The sequence below is a fragment of the Alosa sapidissima genome, chromosome 3, assembly GCF_018492685.1.
Source record: "Alosa sapidissima isolate fAloSap1 chromosome 3, fAloSap1.pri, whole genome shotgun sequence".
NCBI lineage: Eukaryota > Metazoa > Chordata > Actinopteri > Clupeiformes > Clupeidae > Alosa > Alosa sapidissima.
Window position 1 is genome coordinate 10,165,762 of NC_055959.1, and position 23,671 is coordinate 10,189,432.

Genomic DNA, 23,671 nt, shown 5'->3' on the forward strand with positions numbered 1-23,671 from the left:
CCTCCCTGATCCAACTTGTGTGAGAAAAAGTGGGAAAATGGGGTGGAATACCTGATCTCAAGAACACGCCCTTTCCTAAGCTGCTCACTCGCACGCACAGTACGCATGCACATGCTTGAACGGCTTATGTGGAACTACACACACACACACACACACACATACATATACATACACATGTACACACACACATACATACATATGCATGTACACACACACACACACACACATTCATATACATAAACATGTACACACACACACACACACACACACATTCACACACACACGCATACATGTACATACACATACACACATGCACATACACACAGACTCGCACACACACACAGAAATACACACACGAACACACACAAATATTATAAGCCACTGATCACTAAACAATTAAGCCAGTCTGGCAGAACATAACTTCCTTTGATAAAGAGCCAAGTTATTTCTGAGCAACTCAAGCAATAGAGTGGGACATGGCAATAAGCGGATGAGAAGCGGGACATAGAATGAGAGGTGGAGCATATTTTAGAACAGTGAATCTAAGCTTTAGGCAGGAAGTCTGGGTCAGGGTCTAGCAAGGAGAGGTCCAAAGGGAGAAGCTGGAATGTGTGTGTGTGTGTGTGTGTGTTGCTCCCCTGGGATGATCCTGCTAAACCAGAAACACACATTGTAATAAATCAATAGTTGGGATTTTGTTCATCAAAGCAGAAAAGATCTTCAATGCAGATGTTCGGAATGAAAAGAAGATTGAATAAAAATGAAGAAGGGATAAATAATAAATATAAAAATACTGTGTCATTCAATAGCATCATGTTACAAAGATGGTTAAGATAGGCATTTGAACAGTCATCAGTGTGTTGAAGAGATTTGAAGAAAAAGGGAATTTCTATTGCAGAATTCCTAAAGTGACCAAAGGGGAGGGGGCAGCTAAGGAAAGAATCAACACACTTATGTAACCGTACACCATGCAGAGAGAGAGAGAGAGAGAGAGAGAGAGAAATGTAAGGTGTAAATTGTAGGCTAGTGTAAGGTGGTGCAAAAGCTAATAAAGAGAACGGAACGACTGCAAGAGGTAAGATCCAAAGTTTGTGATTGCTCGTTGAGGTTTTGAAAGTAGGCTAACCTATGTGTGAAGGTAGGCTACAACCCAAATAAGATTCGACATTAGTTTTATGTGAAAGAAGTGCTGACATATGTTCCTGTTGTTGGTGGAAAAGCCAAAAAACTTGCCTAAACGAAATACAAAATAGGCCTACGCTCTGCACTCGAAACCGAAATAGCCTACAGAAACTATATTGCTGATAAACTAGCACTACCTTAAGCATTATAGGCTAGTTCAAGGCAATTCCACGGAAAATGGACTTTTTGTCACATCCATAACGCCAGTGAAATGCCTTGGCATTTGTATGATGTGAATGATAGCATTCATTTTTTGTGCATTTTTTCTCATTTACATTCTTTAACCAAAAATAGCAAAAGCTCAAATTTCATGTAATCATTCACATCATACCATACCATCACATTTTACTGGCGTTATGGATGTTACCAAAAATGTAATTTTTCATGGAATTGCCCTTCAATATAAAAAGAACACTGATCTAATGTCACAGGGGACAAAGGACGGAAAAAGAAGACGGAGTCATTTCGATTTTTTTGCAAGGCAAGACTGACAGAAAAAATCTTTAGATAACACAAACAAATGAATAGTCATGAAAGACATATCTTCTGAAGTAATAAGCAGAGTCGCATATACCCATAGGTGAGGCCTGAGGATCTCAGTGACACTCCACTATGCAGTTCAACATATGTAGCCTACAAAATTACTCTAAGCAATTGTGCTGTCTAAATTGCAAGTTGCTTGATTAAAAAATTAATTGAGATTATCTCACCTTTGCTGCACTCCCTTTCTCTCTGTCAGTTATTTACCCATTTTGCATTTACCATTTTCCAGTTTGTAATTTCAAGTGATTGTTTTTGACAACAGTGAGTGATACTAGGCCCTATTGGTCCCTCAGAGTAGGCTTATTATGATGGCGGCCTCACTGCTGCATTAGTTCGTAATAGCCTATAGGATCATTCTTCTCATAATGCTTTCATCTTATCACCCAGATGGAACCAGAGGGGAGACCCAAGCTCTTTGACTTTCAAGGAGTATCGATGATAAACTACTTCACAGATAACTGGGAAAAAGTTCAAGACTTTCGTGCTCGACCGGACGATATCCTCATCGCTACATATCCCAAGGCAGGTGTGTGGTGTGTGTGCATCCTTTGTAGCTTTTATCTTTCTACGTGCGTATGGGGGTTTTCTTGGAAAATACTGTAAATGAAAATGTCAAATCTTGTGCCAGAAAGTCACAAGTATAATTATCTTTGATCTTAAAATCAAAGAAAACCCACAGTCTTACAGGTTGCAGTCATCTGGCTTACACAATAATCGTTTTTCATTGACGTCCTTGTTTAATCTGCTTGTTCAGCAGGTTATTAACCTATAACCTATTCTAGGCTACCACATATTTGGTTAATTTTTGATAAGATACAATGAAATAAAATATGACAGTGTTCCAGCCTTATCATAAATTAGTTTGGTTTTCCAGTTACATAATAACATAAGTATACAGTATTTTTTTCTGCACATCAATCGAATTCAATTAGAATTTATTTACATGAGAGCCTTAAAGCCCACTAAAGTGAGGGGCTAATTCCCTTTTAACAAAAAAAAAGTTAAACGCATAAGTAGTAGAGTAGAGAGATAGGGATAGGAAGTTTTTGTGGAGGGGTTAGTTGTTAGATGTTTTTTTTTTTACATGTAAACAGTATATTACATATGTTGTAAACAAATGTTTTCTTAAAAAGAGCAATGTGTACCTTGTTATGTGTATTGTTATGTGTATCTTTTTATTATGTTATGTGATACCTTATTATGTGTTCCATTGACAAACAAATAAAATTGCATTGATCTAGGCACAACATGGGTGTCCTGTATCCTCGATTTGCTGTACTTTGGCAAAGACATGCCAGAGAGACAGACCACTCTGCCCATCTATGAAAGAGTACCCTTCTTGGAGATTGCTGTTCCTCAAATAGATAAAGGTACTGACACACACACCACACACACAAAAGAGAACATGAAAATGTGTGAAATGTGACTTGCTAGATAATGTAATAAGCTATTTGATTTTTCTATGTTGGTCTTGAGAAAGCACACTTTTCTTCCAAGGTACTACCAAAAGTCACTAAGTCCCATGTCACACTACACAGCTGTAGCTGTAATATGCATGTTCACTTCCCATAGGAACAGAGTTGGCTGATCAGCTATCCACTTCTCCTCGCCTAATTAAGACCCACCTGCCTGTCCAGTTGATTCCCAAAGGATTCTGGGAGCAAAACTGCAGGGTACAGTATGGATATGGTTTGCAATGCTTTGTCAAGCATCTGACACACTCTGTCACAAAAGAAACATTAATGGCTTAGCATAAACACTGTTACTGTTCATTCATTTATGCATTTGTGTTATGGACTCAGTGGTATGCAGTGGTTATGAGAGATGAGACTATATATTTTACTATCCTCACTCTTCTCAGATGGTGTACGTGGCCCGTAATGCTAAAGACAATGCTGTCTCTTACTTCCACTTTGATCGTATGAACATGGTGCAGCCGGAGCCTGGAGACTGGAACAGCTACATTGAAAAATTCATGGAGGGCAAAAGTAAGGTTGAGACTTAAATCAAGAGCTAAAATGGACAAATAGATGAGTGCACTAATCGCTTAATCCACTTACCACCAAGCAAATCAAACTCTCGAACTAATGATTTGGCACCCTCAAGAGCTGTGCAAATGATGAGAGTGTGTGAACTCTGAACCTTTCTCTGTGCTATCAGCTGTGTTTGGGCCCTGGTATGACCATGTGACTGGCTGGTGGGAAAAGAAGCAGACCTACTCCAATATTCTTTACATATTCTATGAAGATCTAATTGAGGTATGTGTAACTGACAGGTACCTAATGTATATGTGTGTGTGTGAAAATGAATGATCAGAAACAACAAGAATTGAAAACACATCAACAATATTATATCTATCAATCAGGGATTATGATGAACTGTTGTTTGAATCAGAGTGTTATAGTGAATATTGTCATCTATTGATGAATCAAGATATGAAAGTGTGTGTGTATGTGTGTGGTCCTCATGTTGCAGAATACAAGAGGGGTATTAAAAGACTCAAAATAAACCATGGTTGGAATAACAAAGACACAGAAAATAGTGTCATTCACTCAAAGTGAACAAGGAAGTGAAGTTTTTTTTTCTTTTTTGAATGGAGAAACACGGCTGTTTCTGTAAAACAGCAAGAGTAGGTGTGGCGGTGGACCAACTGAATGCACATTTATGTATGTACCCATGTGTGAGTGCTTACTCATCTAGGCACGCAACGTTATTAAGAAAAGAGCACACCACTGTAAAGAAACACATAGTATGACTACATGACTTTATATTGTCTTAATAACTGAATTAATTGAAAACACCTTTTCCCTCTATTTCCAGTCAACTACTGCAGTAGGCTATTCAGCAAATGTCTTATCAACAGAAGAAGCAAGCAACAAAGTTGTTAATAATTATAAAATAGCTAAGCTTTCACAATTAAAATGATAACCAAATCAAAGGATTAACAAATAACAAGCAAATACATATAGCAAATAGTACATACATGGAATAAAGTTAATAAAAAATCACATGGAGGTCTGATCACAGTGGCAGCTGGCATAACCAATAAGATACATAATTAACATTAGAATTAACTGGCTGTAAGCCTGGTTGGGTACTGCACAGAATAAATTCCCATGGTAAACTGGGCCATCTCAGTGTTTCCCATAGTTTGACTTATTTGTGGCGGCCCACCACAATATCAACATTGACCCCCACACAATGATTTTCCAGGTTGTACCAAATTGTGCTTAAATCTGGTTAGCATCATAACCACTCTGTGCTAATTTGTTAAAAACTGTTGCATTGAAGTTAATTCTGCAAACCTACCACCACAAATAGAATTCAATTCTGTGGGAAACACTGCATCTCTTTTGTGAAACCAAATCAAGGCTGAACGCAGGCAGGATAACCAAACAATCCCAACTTAATCCCTTATCTAGGTTTTGTGAAATACCTCTCCGGACCTGTAACATGACTATGTGTAATTACATGTATATGTAAATGCATGACTGTGTGTGTGTGTTCATTAGGACACAGGTCGTGAGATGGAGCGCCTCTGCTCCTTCCTGGGTTTGTCCACTACAGCAGAGGAGAGAGAGAGCATCAGGGGAGGAGTGCAGTTTGACGCCATGAAGGCAAACCCCATGGCCAACTACTCCACCATCCCTGTAATGGACTTTAAAATATCTCCCTTCATGCGCAAAGGTCAGTAAAAGGGCACGCAGACAGATACTGTGAAACACTTAAATCGGCACTTTCTCATTTCTCTGCTCTGTAACATTATCTGCAGGGAAGGTTGGTGACTGGAAGAACCATTTTACTGTGGCTCAGAATGAGAAGTTTGACGAGCACTACAAGCAAAGGATGAAGAACAGCTCACTGGCATTCCGCACAGAAATCTAACGTCAGAAAGAAAGGGCAAACGGAGGACAGTTCAGTCAGTCTCAACAGTCCGCTGTACTGTCTGTAATGAAATATAGTTTAATCCACTAATATCCTGCAGATATTGTGTCCCTTAGTGCAGGGGTTCCCAAACTTTTCCACGACAAGGCCCCCCAAATACCACTAGGTTCTGGCCAAGGACCCTCTTGATGTGTTATTAAACCCATCGACAATACTACGGCAAATGTAAAAATACATTAAGCTAATCCTAATAATTATTTTAGCCACAAGCACTTTGCGATAGAGCGTACAGTGTGTAAAAATTGTATTTGGGGCTTTCTGCTATATGAGAGCTATCACTCTACTATTATTCACAGTCATTATCATGGAAAATATAATGTCCAGATATGCGACACAATATTCTAATGGCATTGTATAACAACCCTCATAGTAATAGGTATATTTTACATTTTTCAGATGTGTTTATTTGTTCCTTTTATTTTTCCTTCCAACTTGCTGAGGCCCCCCAGGGGGCCCCCTCGCGGCCCCCGGCCCCCACTTTGAAAACCACTGCCTTAGTGCACTTCCAGAATTGTTAATTCACCTAACTCAGTTATTGAGACTGCAGAAACAGGCTCAAGCCCATGTATGAGTTTCTCAAGGTCATAAGGGATCAAAGTGCCAGGAGTCCCCTCAGAACAGTCTTCCCTCAAAGACCAGATTTTTTTTTACTCTTATATAAATATTTTTACTATTAACAATATAGCAACAGAGTATCATTTGCTATGGAATTCTAACCTAGTATGGTATGTTAACATCAGCAGTAATCATCTTATTCTTAAATGAAGAATCATAGAAATTACAGATGCCATTTTAGTCTTGATTGTGCAATTCTATCCAACATTTTATTCATTACACTAATCCTGCTGCTGACTGAGACCAATATTTCTTTCCCAAAACTACAATGCAGTGCCGATTAGTTGGCAATGCCTCTTAGACTTGAGCAAGGCACCTAACCCCTCACTGCTCCCCGAGCGCCGCTGTTGTTGCAGGCAGCTCACTGCGCCGGGATTAGTGTGTGCTTCACCTCACTGTGTGCTGAGTGTGTTTCACTAATTCACGGATTAGGATAAATGCAGATCCCTCACGGGATCAAAAGAGTATATATACTTATACTTACTTAGACCCCAAACACTCAGGACCATTTTTGGATAATGTATTATGAACAATTACTCTATTATGAATGGACATTATTTTCCATTTATTTTAAAGCCAGTAATATTGCTTTGTCTTGCTATGTGCATTCACTTAGTCTTAAAGGCCCACATAACAGAAACAAGCCAACATTTAGGGTAAATCATGGATACCAGGTGTTGTAGTATTGTATCAAATGATCATAAACAATATTCCAAAATGTATTTTACAACAAACACACAATGAAGTTCATTAGCCTTTTTGTACAAACATTCTTAGAAAAAAATCAGTAACTTTGGTCTGAGAAAACAACTTCAGGAAAGAGGTGTCATAAACAATTACAGACATTAAAATCAATACCTCACCTAGGCATTCTGGAATTATCTCCTCATTGTTATGCAGAACTCCAAACTGAGTTTTGTATTGAGCCAAATGTCAGATGAGCTCTTGTCCTTCACTATGGAAGTAAAGTTCTCAATGTCCTGGTCACTTACAGTACATTATACATTGACGACAAATTTGTAATGCACTGACAAGCAAATCTAAATAGGCAGCTAGGGCTGATAAGAATGGACAGAACTCCCATTCACAGGATATAATGGATATCCCTGACATTCTCTGTGCAGTGAGTCTCATCAACATAACAGTAACAAAGATTAGTGTGACTGTAACATAAAATCAGTTGTGTATACTTTTATCAGTATTATCAGTACATCATACAGCAGATGATAAGCAAGTGTATGCTCTTTAACCCCTGTGCACTGTATTGTTTCATATGTACAGAAATAAACAGATATGTCATGTAATACTTCTGTGTGCATCCACATACATTACATTATTATAACAGGGCTTCTCTTACAAACAATACATGGAGGTACTGCCCCCAGCTGGAATAAAAGTGTACTGCAATCTTCTTGGCAGGCAGTTACAACACAGAGCAGCAGCAGCACTTGGCAGGGTAGTCCTCAGAGCTCACTTTGAATTCATTCCCATACACAAAATAAACATAGGTTGTTCCCTTCCACTGGTAGCTGACTCGAGTGATGGGGATGAGCTCGATGGTCTGGCGCTGAAACAACACACGTAGAATCAGATAAATCAGTTAAAGAAAAACAGCATTCAAAACTCCCTTTCGGTCCTTTCCCATTTCCATTACCTGCTGCAGGATGCGTGAGGTCTGGGAGTAGTTGGCCGTGTGTTCTCTCACTAGTCTCTCTGATGCTCCAACCACAGCAAGATCAGGGAAGCCTCTCACAGGATATACCTAACCGCACACGCACACGCACACAGACACACACGCACACAGATTAGAGAACACACAATATGAGCAAAACTACAAAAACGTTAATAAATTATGTGAAATCATACGTCAGGGTGTGCATGCACACACACAGATACACTTTATGACAACAGACATGAGAGACAGTATCTTTTACCAGGTATTGGGAATCCTTGTACATCTCCTTTCCTGACACTTTACTAAGATTGTCCACTTTCAGACCGCTAGCCTGCTCCACCACATAGACATCAATGTGGTTAGTCCTGCAAAACAAGCAATCATTAAACCAGATGCATTGCATTATTATTGACCACTTTAGGGTATTATCGTATCTGTAAAGAGATGTCTGGGGATGATTTTTATATTTATTATGTTTCTTCGGTGGGTGGGGGGTGGTTGGGGGGCAGTGACAGGACAGTGGAGAGAGTGACAGGAAGTGAGTGGGAGAGAAAGATGGGGTGGGATGGGGAAATGACCCGTGGTTCTGCATATGGTACGGGATCTGTAACCAGTTGCACCACATGCCCCCCCCCCATGACTAGGAATGATGGCATGATGCCTCACCATTTGACCTTTAGGTTGATGAACATCAGGATCTGTCTCCTGCCATGGCACGTGGAACAGTCACGAGAGCCTTGACCATGGCAGTGACTGCAGCTGTGGATACACAAGGGCACACATGCAGATAAACACAAAATCAGTAAGTAAGTAAGTATAAGTATAAGTATAAGTATTTATACTCTTTTGATCCCGTGAGGGAAATTTGGTCTCTGCATTTATCCCAATCCATGAATTAGTGAAACACACTCAGCACACACTAATGCTGGCGCAGTTAGCTGCCTGCAACAACAGTGGCGCTCGGGAAAGGGTATATAAATTGTCTTTGTACCGAAAATGTCAAACTACAGTCACTATAAGTGGTTTAAATAGTGTTATAATGCTGCATGTACATAACTGCATGAAGTAGTTGGTGGAATTTTGAAGTAGCGACGAGAATTCTCAGTCTAAACATTCATGTGCCATTGAAAGGGTGGAAATAAACGACCCACCAGCCCAGCACTAAACTCCGAGCGTGGACATTTCAGGCAGTAAAAGCCCCGGTAAGAACCAAACCAGATTTTGTTCAAATCTACACACCTAGGGCTACTGAAAAATGTAAGGTTCATTTATCAAATGTTATTTTGAAGGATTAAAAAACATTGTTGTTTTAGAATTTTCGAACGAATTGGGTGATAATTGGAGGTGTTACGATATAAAAGAGTATGGTCTAAATATGGTAGTTCTCTTTATTCTATATCCTGTCACAAGTTCTGTCTTTGTCTCTAATTTTGAAATCTTGAGAGAGTGAAACCACTGACTTACTTATCTCTTCCTCTTCCATTGCAGTGCGAGCAGCGATCATTTCCATGGCGATATCCAGAGCCATTGCACACCCAGCAAACTTTCTATTGGGAAAGAAACAGAAAAATACGAGGGTGTAAATGTTACCCTAGAGAGCTTTTAACCAGATTGCTTTGGTTTATGATGGTAACTTAAGCAGTCTTTTTGTTAGACACATACAGTGGGTCAAATGTCAGTGTTACGTGTTGTGTGCAGAGCCAGTATGTAGGTAGGTACCAGCCCTGTGTTGTGTGTTGATCGCATGAGATACTCACATTGCCGGCTCCAGCACAGTCTTTGCATGGGGTTCTGCCCATCCCAAGGCATACATAGCAATTCTGCTCAGGGCAGACAGAGAGTGAGAGAGACAAGCAGTCTAGTCATCACATTCCATACAGACATTTATATGTCATTTGAAAAAGACAATTAGAGAGAGAACATAGCAATTCTGCTCAGGGCAGACAGAGAGCGAGAGAGACAAGCAGTCCAGTCATCACATTCCATACAGACATTCATATGTCATTTGAAAAAGACAATTAGAGAGAGAGAGGGAGATAGAAAAGGAGAGAGAAAGAGAGAGAGAGAGAGAGAGAGAGAGAGAGAGAGAGAGAGAGAGAGAGAAAGAGAGAGAGAGAGGCGGGAGGAACAAAGAATATACCTTCACAGATGACGTGTAGGGCACTCTGATATCTTGGGTATGATCCTTAAAGAAAGCTGGAGCCTGGGCAGGGACGTCCCAAGGGCCTGGAACTGCTTGTGTGAAGGCATCCACAGGTTGCCCTAACACATGTATACAAACACACACACAGTAAAAACAATTTTCATGTCATTAGCAGTTAACAGCTTACACATAAAATGTGAAATTTACATGATGTGTGATGGGATCTGGCACTCAAAGAATATACACTGTGCTTTAAAATGCAAGACACATATCACAAGAATATTGGTTGTGTTGATGTGTTGTGGTTAGACCTATACACTCTTACCATTACAACCCTCGGCACCCTGAATAGCCATGCACTTATGTGTTGACTAAATAAGTTGCAATATCTTATAATGAACTTTTGTAGAAAACTATTTTCCACAATCTAAAATTGAAAATGCAAAAATCTATTTAAAATGTCTAACCATACTAAATGAGACAGAAAATGAGTTTCAGAAAATGAGAGCAGTTGTAAAAAATGTCAACAATGTGATCGATCATGGCTTTGAAATTTTACCATTGTAGGGCTCCTGGCTCCATTCAGTAGATCTTGACTCATTGAAGGTCTCTAGGCGATACTGAAAAGACAAACATAAGAATAGGTATAAGGACTGATTGTTGTTTGCTTATGCATGTTTGCACATTCTGTGTGTGTGTGTGTATATATGTCTGTGCAGTGTTGGGAAAGTTCACTTTCTGCATGAATTAGTTCAAAGTTCAGTTCACACATTTTAAAATGAACTAGTTCAGTTAGGATCTGTCTTGTCTTTAGATTTTTTATTTGCTTGCACATAGCTTGAAAGGCTAGCCGGGTGCTTCAGTTCAATGTGGATGTGACTGAAGTGCGGATTTTCTTTTTGAAAACAGGTGGGCAAAGTTTGTGCAGAAATGTAAGATTTTTCCCATCCTCACCGACCTCGTCATAAAACTCGTTTACATGATCATACGACGCCTCCCTGCTGCTTTTGGCATACATTGGCCTAACTGCTGTCTGATCCATAGACAGTAAAAGGTCGGATCCATGCTGCTTTTTGTTTTGATGACGCATGCAGCGGTGCGACATTGGTGGCTGGTGTTGCCAGATTGGGTGTTTTCCGCTACATATTAAGGCCTGTTTACAGCGTGTTTTAGTTGGGTTTTTGGCAGGAAGGCTCTATAGAAATCTGGCACCATATTGAACGAAGTTAAACTGAGACACCAGAATGAACGAGTTCAAAGTAACGTTCATCAGACAGTAATACAGTACGCTCAGTTCGCATCGTTCAATGAACGTGTTCAGGCACAACACTGTGTGTGTGTGTGTGTGTGTGTGTGTGTGTGTGTGTGTGTGTGTGTGTGTGTGAAAGAGAGTGCACCCTTCACCCTGTAGGTGTTGAAGGCCTCCATTCTGGTGATAACTCCGTTTCTGGCTGGGTCAGAGTTGTAGCAGCACTTGCTGGAGGCAAACATGATGAAGGCGTCTCGGGCCGTTTCCTCAGTGATGGACGGAATGCTGCAGAGAAGAATGCAGCAACATGATTACGGTAGCAACTCGAAAACAGCAACTTTCAACATTCTGCCACTCATGCAAACAACACAGTTGAAAAAAATGTATGGTCTCAAATGTTACCACCTAAAGTAATTATGCACCAACATAGTTTCCATAAATAATACTCTGGAATTTTTTCCAAAAAGTGTGAAAGATTAAATTAAAGGTGCAGTCAGCCACTGTGCCCATAAAAAATGTTGCCACAGGTAGGAATGAGCTACCTCTCTGGTGGGTTTTGTTTGGTCCTGGTTAAACAATTGATGTATGTTGTTTTGGACAAAAGCTAAGCTAAAAGCGATTTACAGCAGTAGATTAAACATAAACATAAACAATCGCGACTTCCTGTGCAATCACTGACTACACCTTTAATGACTTGTGCCCATTCAGCAAATACAACAAATATTCAGCAAGGCTGCAGAATTCTCTGAAAGCATGTGAGAAGTAAAGTATACATGCAATGCACGCCAAGAAGTATCTTTTTGAGCAATCCCATGGCTATAAAAGGAGAGATATAACAAATAGAGAATGTTTTCCTTAACTGGCCCTAGTTCCGCAGATCAATACATTAAACCACAATATCAATTTCAAAATACAGTTGTGATAGAGGGACATATGTTTTATGCACTTTAGTTGAAGGCCTATTCCTGATATTTCTGTTCATATTCTGTTCACTATTTTTTCAAAAGTTCTATTAAATTAGTTGAATTAAAGAGAGCGGTTCATTTGAATAAAACAAAAATGAGATGAACCTTACCTTCTCATAGTAATGCTATAATAAAAGCAGTTATGGCCTATCCAACATATCACAAGGCTAAATAAAATGGCATGAAGTACATGTAATGCACAAAGGAGGTTGAGATAGGGATGCCGTGGATGGAGAGAGAGATATTTAGGGGTGCCGTGAGCCATAAAAGTTTGGGAACCACTGCATTAAGCATTGCTCACAGCTTATACACTTAAATGCCAACTTAACTGTCAACTGTGTCCAGTCCACCACTTCACCACAAACGACAGAAAAAAACACCTTGAAAATAGGGCTGGCAGATATCGTGATTTAAATGTCAATGAATTGATTCAGTTCAATATTCCAAATGTCTCGTGCCGCTTCTGATTGGTGAACATGCCTGGTGCGTAGGAGGTACAGCACTCCAGATTGGCTGAAGCTCATCGGCCAGGGGTTTTGTGTTTCTTGCGTGGTGTGCACGCTCACCAATCAGAAGTGGCACAGTCAAGCAGAATGACAAGATTAACTGACCACGATTATTTGTAGCTTTTGCGATTAGATAATTGCATTGGTTCATATTGCGATTGCCGACTGTGATAACTGTGCAGCCCTACTTGAAAACCACACTCGCATGATAACACTGCCTGACAGGATGTTTTACATAGAAGCATCTTCCTGCACACTGCAGCAAATATAAGTCAATTCTTCATAAAAGAGTACCTTTCCCTGGGATTCTTCCAAGGGCCTTCCGCAACAGATTGAGGATCAGACTAAAGGGTCTTTATATAATAATCAATGTTTATTATTAGTATCATTAACTATTATGTGCCATATTCATGCTCCTATCTATCATTGAGGGTACCGAGGTCATCTATATTTTTTTCCTTCAGGTTTTGTTTGATTTAATAAGTGAAAATAAAGCTGGCGAGACAAATACCACTGCAAATTCAGCATCCCGCGACACATAGTTGCAGCTACAATCTGACTTCTCAAAACGAGGGCACAATAATGTCAGATGGACTATTGTTATTTTGGATGGATAATTGATGCTATTGTGGATGGATTATACAGGTGCATCTCAAAACATTTGAATAACATGGAAACGTTCATTTTTCCTGTAATTTATTTTTTCAAGCCTTTTTTTGGTTTTAATTTTGATGATACTAATTTTGATGATTACGGCGTGCATCTCATGGAAATCAAGAATCCTGAATCTCAGCATTTTAGAATAAAGAATTTATAATACAGAAATGTCGACCTGAGGAGCTCTAATCAGCTAATTAAATCAAAACACCGACAATGGTTTCCTGAGTCTTTAATCTCTCAGTCCAGGCAGGACAATGGGCATTTCCACAATATTCTATTTTTTTAGATGCACCTGTATTGTTCATAAGCATGACCCCAACATAACCTTTTGTCAAATAATATTATGGATCAGTTATTTAGTCTTTTGTGGTTTCAACAAGAGAGAGAAAAGGAAGGACCCTCCCAAGTGAGAGATAAGTGACCCAGACTCAACAACAACCAATTGAAATTGGCACCAGCCACCACCAGCCAAATCCTGGTAAAACGTGAAAGTTAATTTCCATCACTGACACAGACACAGACACACACACACGCACATACACACACCACTCACTTTAAAGCTTAGATGTAGCGGAATTACCAGTATTGAGCAATTGAAATTGTACAACTGAAATCTGACAGTACTGTAACCACTGTCTATAGGTAGCCTATAGTAGACTACGCCCTATAGGTTACAACAGGTTCAATAGTTCACATCCCTGTTATCAGGGATGGATTACTGAATCTGAAGTCTCAATCTGTCCATTTCTTTCCATTTTTGACCTTGGTATTTTAAAAGTCCTGACCATAGTAACACATTGCAAACACATTGCAAACCTTATAATGCCATAATCGTGTGATTTAGCAGTGCTGTTTAATAGGTTTGACAGTACTGCATTATGGTGACAGGCAGCAGTACAATTTAGTCAGGTCACAAGTTAAATCAGAAAGAGAGAGAGAGAGAGAGAGACAGACCAAGAGAGATATCTTACTTCCAGTCTGGGTGTGTTTGTCCTGGCTCAGGCATAGGCACTGGCACAGTTGGCATAGGTGGAGGCAGAAATCCACCTGTCAATATGAAGATGAAGGAAAATTCCAAACAAAGAATCAACTTACATTGATACATAATAGCCTACTAACTCACACTGAAATCCTGTTCCCCGGAACTCACCTCCTCCCATCACGGTTCCCTCGTAACCCGGGACGTTGTCAAACATGCTGGCGGGCGGCGCAGAAGGAGCGGAGGGGTCTGACACGGGCGGGGCGAACATAGCTGAGACAAAAAACCATACAAACCAGTTTGTGTGGAATCTCTATCGGAAGATCAACGTTTACTTATTGGTATATTTGTTAAATGATTGTGAGGCGCATCTAAAATTAGGGTACATATACATCCTACAAACAGCACACATCTCTGAAACATTGTATCAAAAGCTTTAGAGTATTAAACTCCAAGAAAACTACGTTAAAGTAGTTTCGATGTACTGTATATCGGATAATATGAGCTGACGAAATCGAAATTCCTACTCATTAAATCTCTCCAGATTGACACAATCGTTGGTTTAAGTTCAATTCTAAATTGAGATGTCTTGCTGCGCACAGCACTGAGATGTGCGTAACTTTTAACTTCATCAACTGTTTGGAAGTAAATCATTTAGCCTATACATGCTCGCCCGTATTACGCGATGTTACAAAATCGCAGTGGCGACATTTAAGACAAGAATTTGTTTTAATGACTTACCTTGACCTTCCTGTGGACTGTACATGGTCTATCTAACTGTGGAACTAACTTCAGTAGGCTAACACCTAATGCGAAAGAGTCCTGGGATGTTTCAAAATTCATACAGCTTGAAATACAGGAAGGACGTTCATTTTTCACCCAATCGACGCAGGGTGGCGGTCATCCACACCTGATTCCTGTTGGTACTAGTATGCCTAGCCTAGCTTCTTGTAGGTAGGCTATTTAAATTATATGGATCTTTGCATCAGTGTTGCTATTATAGGCCAGGTAATCCATGTAATTACAACTACTTCACCTACATAGGAATCCGGGACCCCCCCCCCAAAAAAAAGAAAACTGTTTGTGCCATAGCCTGCATCAGCACATCATCATCATCATCATCATCAACACTCTGTTCCAGTCTTTAAGCTACAGTTTGATCAAGGCCTAACTTAGGTTACATGATGATCTGCATGGAAAACACATGGAGTAGGCTACAAATAGTCTATAAGGTCAGTACCTACCTGGAGTAGCGGGTGCTGCTGCTGGGCAGTAGCCAGGGTTGTCACTGCCATAATACGGTCCATGCCCACTGCGAAATAGTTAATTTAACTTTAAAATCTTTAAGATTTCACGGTGTGATTAATCGATTGCTGAGGGCCACTATAACTTTCACTTTCACATTAACTTTGGGTCTTCATATACGATCCTCCTCTTAGTAGTAGCCTGCCTAAGTTACACAAAGTGCTTGAAAATGTAGCCAACCTTCGCGTTACGCACCTTAAAAGTCGTTGGTTCTCCATGAAAATGTGTTGTGTTCGTCAAAGACCCAGCGAACAAGAACGTGTGCCTGCCAAGGAGAAACGATCATGTGATGGCAATGAGGAAATAGTCAGAGATTTAATCATCAACTTGATGAAACAGTGGTATTGACTATAAATCGCCAACTCAGTATAAACAGGCTTGTTGACTCTTCCTATCTATACAGTTCTTTGACATCCTTAGGCCTACACTTCCACTTTAAACTCTGTAACCTATAACACCGTTATCACTTTTAAAATGTCGTAGGCTACACTTAACATCCACTTTCGATTTTGTATAAATTAGGAAACAGCCGTGACGCTTCTTAATCGAGACAGAGCAGACCTCTTCCATCAATACTACACCAAGTCAAAGCATGACACACCCTATTTCAATGAATCAGATTGTCAGTTACATTTGTGGATAACATACATGATAAATACAGGTGATAACTAGGCCTTCTTAAAATATATAAAAATGGTTTAGCCCATCAAGGAGGCAGAAAAGCTGCAGTCTCTGTGACCTGTGACCATAATACCTCCATGCCTGTGACAGCCTGAAAGAATGTGGAGGAAATAGAATTCAGTCACATGATGCATTTTGCTCATTGACGTTTTGATTTTCCCTCTTAACAAAAGACATATTAACCTAGCCTAGAAAATGCAGATTAAATGTGATATTGGCTCTTGCTTGTACTTAACACTAATTCATCATTTGTGTTGCACTGATGCCATGCCATTAGTAGGCAATTGTTATGTGTCGCTGTGAGATTAGGGCTAATAATTATTCATGTTGAATGCATTTCAAATTATTTTAAGACAAGACCAGTAAAAACCAGTGATATTAAGGTTTGCGTTTATTTCCATTAAAATCCCAGATACTCTGCCTCAAACATAAATATTTTATCTATAGAGGTACTTTGGATGGCGATTTGATATAGGCTACTTTGGGAAGTAGGTATCTACAGCATCAGTTGGATGACTGGGCCTCAGAGAAATTTGTCTTCAGCATCAAACCATGAGGTGGCCTACATTGTCAGGAAGCATTCCTCTAACGTGAGCATAGCCATGTGTAGGCTACTCTGTGTTTGGATGGGTGGAGGGCTTTGCCAGATTGCATCTCTGCAGTGTTCTGCTCAGTCCATCTGTCTGTGGGTAACAGGCAGCCAGAAGCATGCCGCTGCGTTACACACACCAGTACACACACACAAACCCATGTAGTTCAACAACATCACATACATTTTGCTAAACTACACACACTATCATACACAGCCATACATTGCTCTGGTACAGCATGCTGTATTTTAAAAAAAGCACACCAAAAGCTGCAAACTAGCATGATGGCTTTGCAGGTGATTCACCTTTTAAAAATGTGGATGTGAAGAGTATATGTGCGTATTGTGTTACAGTTTCAGTATTATCACAATGTGTGCAGGGCTGTAGTGACGCTAAACGCAAGTAAACACAGTTCATCCACCTCTGAAATTTCAGGAATAGAGTTTATTCACCTCTTATTAGAGTTTATCCACCTTTCAAAGGAGTTAATTCACCATTTGCAACTTTTAACATTCAAAAATCACACTGTAGTATCCACATTCAAAATATGTACACTCATTAATATTTATACCACTGGTATTATTATAAACATTGAACAATAACTGCCACCATCATCAAACATTATCAAACATCATCCATCATCCAACCATCATCATGAATGCCTTTTTAAAAAAATCTGTTTACCCACCTCTTATTTTACCACTAACACTCTTGAATATGTGGTATGAGGTTTAAACCACAAATGTTTTCATTTTACATGATGTCTAAGGGATGTGACCTCTGTCAGTCCTCCATTGTGTTTGCCAGACTGTTTCTCTCAATATCTGATTTAGCTCTTTTAGTCCTCATTTCAGCGTATCATGGGATTGTCCCACTCTCCACTTGGCTCTTGCTGTGATTTGACATTTTACATCTGTTGGCTTCTTTTCATCGTGTCTTTCTGTCGCTTCATCATGCTGGCGCTATTCCAACTGGGTGGAGACCGTGTGGGACGAAGGTGCATATCAGAGAGAGACAAGCGTAGTACAAGCTAAAGAAAGTGGCAGAGACAGAGAGAGAGAGAGAGAGAGAGAGAGAGAGACGCTTTTCTCCCCCTCTGCTTGTTTACAGTGATGCTTGAGAGACCAGAAGAGCGGAATGTGGCGAGTTACCTGCAAGCTGAACCCCAAGCATCTCCCGCAGGCTCTGAGCCGCGCCGAGCCTCTGAAGAAGGGAGCAGTCGGGGGTGTGAAGGGGAAGAGGAGGATGTTCTCCTTCTCCCTCAGGTGCAGAGTCGGAGTCATCAGGGGACGGACCAAAGGTGAGGGGGCAGATCAGGGTTTAGAAATGAACATCATTTTGATATCAGCAAGTTAGAGGTTAGTATTTGCATTCATTGGGGAAGGAGGGTTTAAAATAGAGTTTTTGTGTCATAGGCTTGAGTCGTCATGGCACAGTTTGGACAGTATGAGTAATGGCATTGTTGTGGTTTGTATAGGTGTGAGAAAGACCCTAATACTGGGTACTTTCCGTTTAATTACTCAAATTAATACTGTTTTCAGCATGAATGCACAATATTTGGTGAAAGTTATTTGGACATTGTGTGTGTGTGTGTGTGTGTGTGTGTTTTCTGTATGCTATCTGGAATCCCCATGGAGCCACCATGTTTGACTTGAGGGTCATATCACTCAGTTCAAATGATTTGCATTTTGTTTTATTGCATATGTTTGCTTATGTAGGTTTTTTTTGAGGACTTGAAAAATGATCACTTGGGCCACTGATTAAAACAGAAAACACACAAAAAAAAAGAATGGAATTGAATGAATTGCCATATGCCTTCAACAGTTTTCTGCTGTACTTGCCCAGTCAACCCAATGGAGGGCAGTGTCATTTCAAAACAGACCTTTCGCAGGCTGAAACAGTGAGCAGTAGTCCAGTTCCCTCCAGTTCTTCACACACATCAGCAACTGCTGCCTCATGTGTGTGTGACCACAAGCCGCTGTTGCAACATTACATTACTCAAGCCATTCTTTGTGGGAGTATTTGAGGAACACGGGAGATCAATAGTCTCAAAACAGTTCTCTTGAGTTCTGAGAGGGCTGCCTCCTTTGCTCCTCCTCTTGAGCACGAGCGTACAGTAGTGGAGGATAGAACATCACAGCACGAGACTGTGAAAGAAATCTGTGTTATGTGTATGATTAAGTGAGAGAGAGAGAGGATAATGTCAGTAGCTCATTGTCCAAATCCATCTGTGACTGACCTATTGTGTCTATTATTCTAAACGGGAACTAAATGCAATGAACCAATCTGTGTGTGAACAGCTTAAAAAGAAAGGTCTGAAGGGGTGAGAACAAAAGTAAAATGGTAAAAGGGCATCAGGATCTCCTCTGGCACTGTGATCTTTGTTGATGTGCATTACTGCAATTTATTCCCAGAAGTTTCGAGAAACATTGATCACATCGGTCTGAAATATGAAGCACTGGAGGGTATACACTCTCTTTTGTGTGCATGCCTGTGTGTGTGTGTGAGTGTGTGTGTGTGTGTGTGCAGTTGATTGAATTGGTTTGCTTCTCATTGTGCAGGATAAAATGCTTTGAAACAGTGGGAAACTGGTATATAATCTGGCTGTGAATAACGTGCCTGAGTATAATTAGGCACATTGTTTATTTGGAGTATGTGATACATTGAAAGGGATGTAAGTGTTATTGCTAATTATGTGTGTTGTGCAAGTGTATGTCTATTTACTATATGTGTGTGTGTGTGTGTGCGTGTGAGTGTATTGTGTGTGTTGGGGTAGTGTGTGGGAGGTGGGTGTGGTATGGAGGGTGACAAATGGTCAAACAGGTGTGGAGAGTCATGTTGTCCTTAGAAAGGCAGAAGGGGGGCAGCCGAACGGATGTTAAGTGTGTGTTTTGTTCAGTTGCACTGACACACGCAGGTTATTTTTGTACATTGCTTTCATTCATTAGGAGCAATATATCACAACATCTAGAAAAGGCTGTCAGGATACATTACAGTCCTCATAGTGAAGCCAAAGCTTTGAACAGAAGCAGTCTGTATGAACATTTGTTGTTGTCGTTTCTTTCTCCCATAGCAGAATGTGTAAGAGAGAAATGTCACATAGCGCGCCTGCTAATTTGTGTTATAAACAGAGTTCTCCCAGATATTACATGCTTGTTATGAGGACCAAAGAAAATCTTTGTTATGTATCTAGTATTTGTTTATAATATTCACATTAACACGTGCCATTGAGTAGTGACAGAAATTCTCAGTGAATAATTTGCACACATGAATCTCTTTAGTGTGCATATATTTCTCTACCACATGACGGATGGTTTTGTGATGGTAAGTCGTTTGAACAGGCAGAAAAGTGATGTACGTGAGAGGGTTGAATATGCGGTTGAATGTGTGGTTGTGTGTGTTAGTTTGAGGGGGGTTGGGAAGTGTGGCAGTGACTGTAACTGCCTACTGTATTTGTCAAAGAAAGTGAGGGGAGGGTGGCGTGTGTGAGGCTGCCTTTGTGCCACAGGAGCTTGGGGTTTGTGTGTGTGTGTGTGTGTGTGTGTGTGTGTGTGTGTGTGTGCCTGTGTGTCTGAATCATATCCCTCTGGCAAAGAGTGAGGCTCCTGTCACACAGCAAGAAGCAATTGTCTCTAGGAGGGAAAAACTGTGATAAGGCAGCAAATGATTGGTAACACAATGTTAAGAGAATAAGACACAAAATCACAGAAGCCAGAAAGAGAGACAAGTGGAATGAGAAAGAGTGGGGGAGCAGACAAGGTAGAGAGAGAGAGAGGGAGAGAGAGAGAGAGAGAATGTAGAGAGGACAGAGACTGAGAGGGAGCTGTGAATCAGACCACTCAGAGTCTGTTTAAGGGACACGGCTCATTCACGCTTGAAAGGACTGCTGGTCTCTCTCAGTCGCCTGTTCTCACAGCAGGGACGTGCTCTCTCTCTCTCTCTCTCTCTCTCTCTCTCTCTCTCTCTCTCTCTCTCCCTGAGCACAACCTCTCTGATTCACCCCCGACCAGACACACCGAGTCTCCCCTTGCTCTGCAGAGCTGCCTCCTTCTCTAGCTGCGTCCCTCCGTCTGAGTGCCAGACCGCTGCACAGACGAGCTGACCGCAAGGGGCCCCTCCTGGAGGGAGAGAGGACGGTGCTGTCGCTCTCCTCCGTCCCCGCCCCCCTCTCGCTCTCTGACAGCGTGCGTGTGTGCCTGTGGCAGCAGCAAGGCTCCGACTGACCGCCCAGGCGTCCTCAGGACTCACGTGGAAGCACTGGAGTGGTGGAGGAGCGGCCACAAGGGCTCGAAGACTCGGAGACTCGCAGGAAGGGGAAACAGGAGGACTCGTGCGTGTTTCCGACTCGCTCTTTGGATGCTTCTGCAGAGACGGTGATGTCTACTAGGCATGTGGGACAGCTTGCAAGTCCGTGAGGATTCTTCAGTGCTCTGTTCTGCGGCTCCTTCCTTGGGTCATGAGCGTTGGATGGGAGACCAAGTTCTTGTCTGGAAAAGGAAAAGCGCTGTATTAATTGTGCATCTGGAGCGTTGGCTTGTTCCGCTGTAGAACTCTCAGCCCAGAGCCTCAGCCCAGTGCTGTGGGTCGTGGAGAGGACTTGAGTGGGAGCGTATACACTCACCTTTGGAGGCGTGTGTGTGTGTGTGTGTGTGTGTGTGTGTGTGTGTGTGCGTGGAGTAGATGGAGTTGTAGTGTTCAGCCATGCTCTGTGGCCTCAGGAGAGAGGGGAGGACAGGCAGCACTGGTAAGATTTAAACCACACACACACACACACACACACACACACACACACACCTCACATGTGCATTCAGACTTTCATAAACACACACTCTACAACTCAAAAACTCCAAAATGACACATTCTGCACACAAACAACCACACTGCCACAACAGCATGCTTCACACTGTCACACCTTGCTTACATGTTGACACCAGTGCTGTATTGAGCTTCTCTTATACCAACAGAGGCTTAAGCCTTTGGTTATTTGCTAGTTGAATGATAGGAATATGGTTCTGGTTGTTTTCCACTGTAAATACGTTGACACCCATGAACTTTCTATTGTTGCCTCATTCTACAGAGATAGCTGTTCATAGCTGGGTTAGTAGGGATCAAATGTGGCTTAGTTGAAGAAAGGACTTAGATCTTTCAGTCAGATCTTTGGCATGTCCTATATCTTATTTCCTCTTAATGTTGTGTTTTGTTCATCCACTATCACTTATCACATGGACAATGTGTAGGCAGAGGGAGGCAGATGCAGTGACATTACGTTAGAATATCATCCAGCATGGATGAGCCATACCCTCAGGCACATGGTAGAGAAACAGCCGTGCAACATAAAGCTCAGGCTGCTGTGTTGAAATAGGATCATGCTATCATAATATATCAAACACAATTATGCCTTTTTGTATCTATATTCTGATATGTGTTTACATTGAAGACATAATTGTTATTCAGTAGCACAAGATTATGGTAATATCCTGTTTTTGTGTGTTGACACCATATGGCCTTGCATATTGGGTCAGTTCCGACAGTTAGAATGATATTGGCATGCTCTTTACTGTTGTGACATTCTATTCAAAAACTACAACTGCAACTGAATTCTGCATCCATCATTTGTCTGATCATTCTTTTGATAAGATTTTCTCTGTGCTATCTTTCTCTTGTGTCGATAGTTTAGTCACTCATTCATTTCTTGTACATAGTCATTGTCAATGATCCAACCATACATTCTGTCATAGACAAAATTATTACAGATCAAATAGCTTTGATCTTGAGATCAAAGAGACAAGGTCACCAATAAGACTTTATTTTGGACTTTATCCAACCACTTCAATACTATTTCATAGATGAAAGCAACTGTGTGCTCGTCATTCATTGTTGAACAAGCATCTGTGTGGATTGTGCAGTCAGATGGCATGAGATGGTTGTTGGAAAGTAGGTCTTAATGAGAGCTATAAATACTGTGAAGGTCTTAGAATAGGAGCGGCTTCCAAAAGACATTGTTACCCGTCTTCCCTTTTTAGCACACATTGGAATTAGTGTCAACAGGAGGTGGGTTCCTACCAGCTGCCCCATATTCCTTTCAGGGTTAATTGACTTTAGACAAATTTAATTGCCTCAAAACTGGTTTAGTCTTTAAAGAAACGGTTTCCAGTGGCCATTTTGGAAAGCCCATCTTCCATGGGACCTATAGTCACACCTGAGACAGCACGGGCACATAGAACACTAAGTGCCCCTTGAGCCCAGCAGAGCAGAGGAGGTTGCTCAGCACCGCTGTGCGCAGTCCAGCAGTGGAAAAGTCCGCCGGGGCCTGGGAGTGGAAACGGGCGACTCCTCCGTGACATGTCTCCCCACGCCCCCGGGCACAGTGTGAGTCTCCTCCCTCCCTCCCTCATGCCCCTGGTCAGCCCTTGGTCAGTGACAATGCAGCCAGGGGGGTGTGCCTCCTGTGGTCCCCTGATCTGCCTTGACTGTGATGGAGCCCGAGTGAGCCCTGGCCCTGCCGGTGCTGTCAGGGCTTCTTTGGTAGGGCCTGTGGCAGCAGGCCTGTCAATCAGAGAGGTGCTACACTCCAGACTGACTTGGGGAACGTCCTAACTGATTTATATTCATGTTGAGATGCACTTAGCAGAC

General features: G+C 41.2%; 3 protein-coding genes across 11 annotated transcripts in view; 2 read left to right on the forward strand and 1 right to left on the reverse strand.

Moving 5' to 3' along the window:
• Positions 1-978: 978 nt before the first annotated feature.
• LOC121705156 (cytosolic sulfotransferase 3-like) lies at positions 979-5,802 on the forward strand. Of its 3 annotated transcripts, none has more exons than XM_042085974.1 (8): positions 979-1,075; positions 2,113-2,251; positions 2,967-3,095; positions 3,280-3,398; positions 3,587-3,713; positions 3,886-3,983; positions 5,238-5,412; positions 5,498-5,802. In XM_042085974.1, exons 2-8 carry the CDS (start codon positions 2,113-2,115, stop codon positions 5,608-5,610), a joined length of 900 nt encoding a protein of 299 aa, XP_041941908.1. In that variant the 5' UTR covers positions 979-1,075; the 3' UTR covers positions 5,611-5,802. The 3 variants fall into 3 exon arrangements, with proteins under 3 accessions (XP_041941908.1, XP_041941909.1, XP_041941910.1); XM_042085975.1 differs by having other exon boundaries at positions 3,298-3,398; XM_042085976.1 differs by lacking the exon at positions 979-1,075 and having other exon boundaries at positions 2,142-2,247.
• A 1,133-nt stretch (positions 5,803-6,935) lies between these two features.
• On the reverse strand, positions 6,936-16,538 carry ssuh2rs1 (ssu-2 homolog, related sequence 1). Of its 3 annotated transcripts, none has more exons than XM_042085965.1 (14): positions 16,522-16,538; positions 15,963-16,032; positions 15,707-15,774; positions 14,634-14,735; positions 14,455-14,530; positions 11,508-11,637; positions 10,663-10,723; positions 10,101-10,222; positions 9,718-9,780; positions 9,425-9,507; positions 8,627-8,719; positions 8,220-8,325; positions 7,940-8,047; positions 6,936-7,852 (listed from the first exon to the last, which is right to left on the reverse strand). In XM_042085965.1, the coding sequence occupies exons 2-14, from the start codon at positions 15,983-15,985 to the stop codon at positions 7,709-7,711; spliced, it is 1,179 nt and encodes a 392-aa protein (XP_041941899.1). In that variant the 5' UTR covers positions 15,986-16,032; positions 16,522-16,538; the 3' UTR covers positions 6,936-7,708. The 3 variants fall into 3 exon arrangements, with proteins under 3 accessions (XP_041941899.1, XP_041941900.1, XP_041941901.1); XM_042085966.1 differs by lacking the exon at positions 16,522-16,538 and adding an exon at positions 16,416-16,434; XM_042085967.1 differs by lacking the exons at positions 15,707-15,774; positions 15,963-16,032; positions 16,522-16,538 and adding an exon at positions 15,204-15,498.
• Positions 16,539-18,015: 1,477 nt separating this feature from the next.
• The window catches only part of grip2a (glutamate receptor interacting protein 2a), a 34,835-nt gene continuing 29,179 nt past the window's right edge, over positions 18,016-23,671 (forward strand). For 2 of the 5 annotated variants that reach the window (XM_042085900.1, XM_042085901.1), the window contains exon 1: positions 18,022-18,338. In XM_042085900.1, coding sequence (XP_041941834.1) covers positions 18,176-18,338 — 163 coding nt within the window. In that variant the 5' untranslated portion in view covers positions 18,022-18,175. Of the gene's footprint in view, positions 18,339-21,327; positions 21,783-23,671 lie in introns of those variants that run through there. The other 3 variants (XM_042085904.1, XM_042085902.1, XM_042085903.1) reach the window with 3 other exon arrangements.

Bases quoted from the DNA above. Each gene is read 5' to 3' on its own strand.
- LOC121705156 (XM_042085974.1), top strand. From the start codon at position 2,113: ATGGAACCAGAGGGGAGACCCAAGCTCTTTGACTTTCAAGGAGTATCG. The intron at 2,252-2,966 runs GTGTGTGGTGTG...GCATTGATCTAG, and splicing joins CGCTACATATCCCAAGGCAG to GCACAACATGGGTGTCCTGT. The intron at 3,096-3,279 runs GTACTGACACAC...AGCTGTAATATG, and splicing joins TGTTCCTCAAATAGATAAAG to CATGTTCACTTCCCATAGGA.
- ssuh2rs1 (XM_042085965.1), bottom strand. From the start codon at position 15,985: ATGGAGAACCAACGACTTTTAAG. The intron at 15,775-15,962 runs GTGCGTAACGCG...ACTATTTCGCAG, and splicing joins GAGAACCAACGACTTTTAAG to TGGGCATGGACCGTATTATG. The intron at 10,724-11,507 runs GTGAAGGGTGCA...TTGTCTTTTCAG, and splicing joins AGGCCTTCAACACCTACAGG to TATCGCCTAGAGACCTTCAA.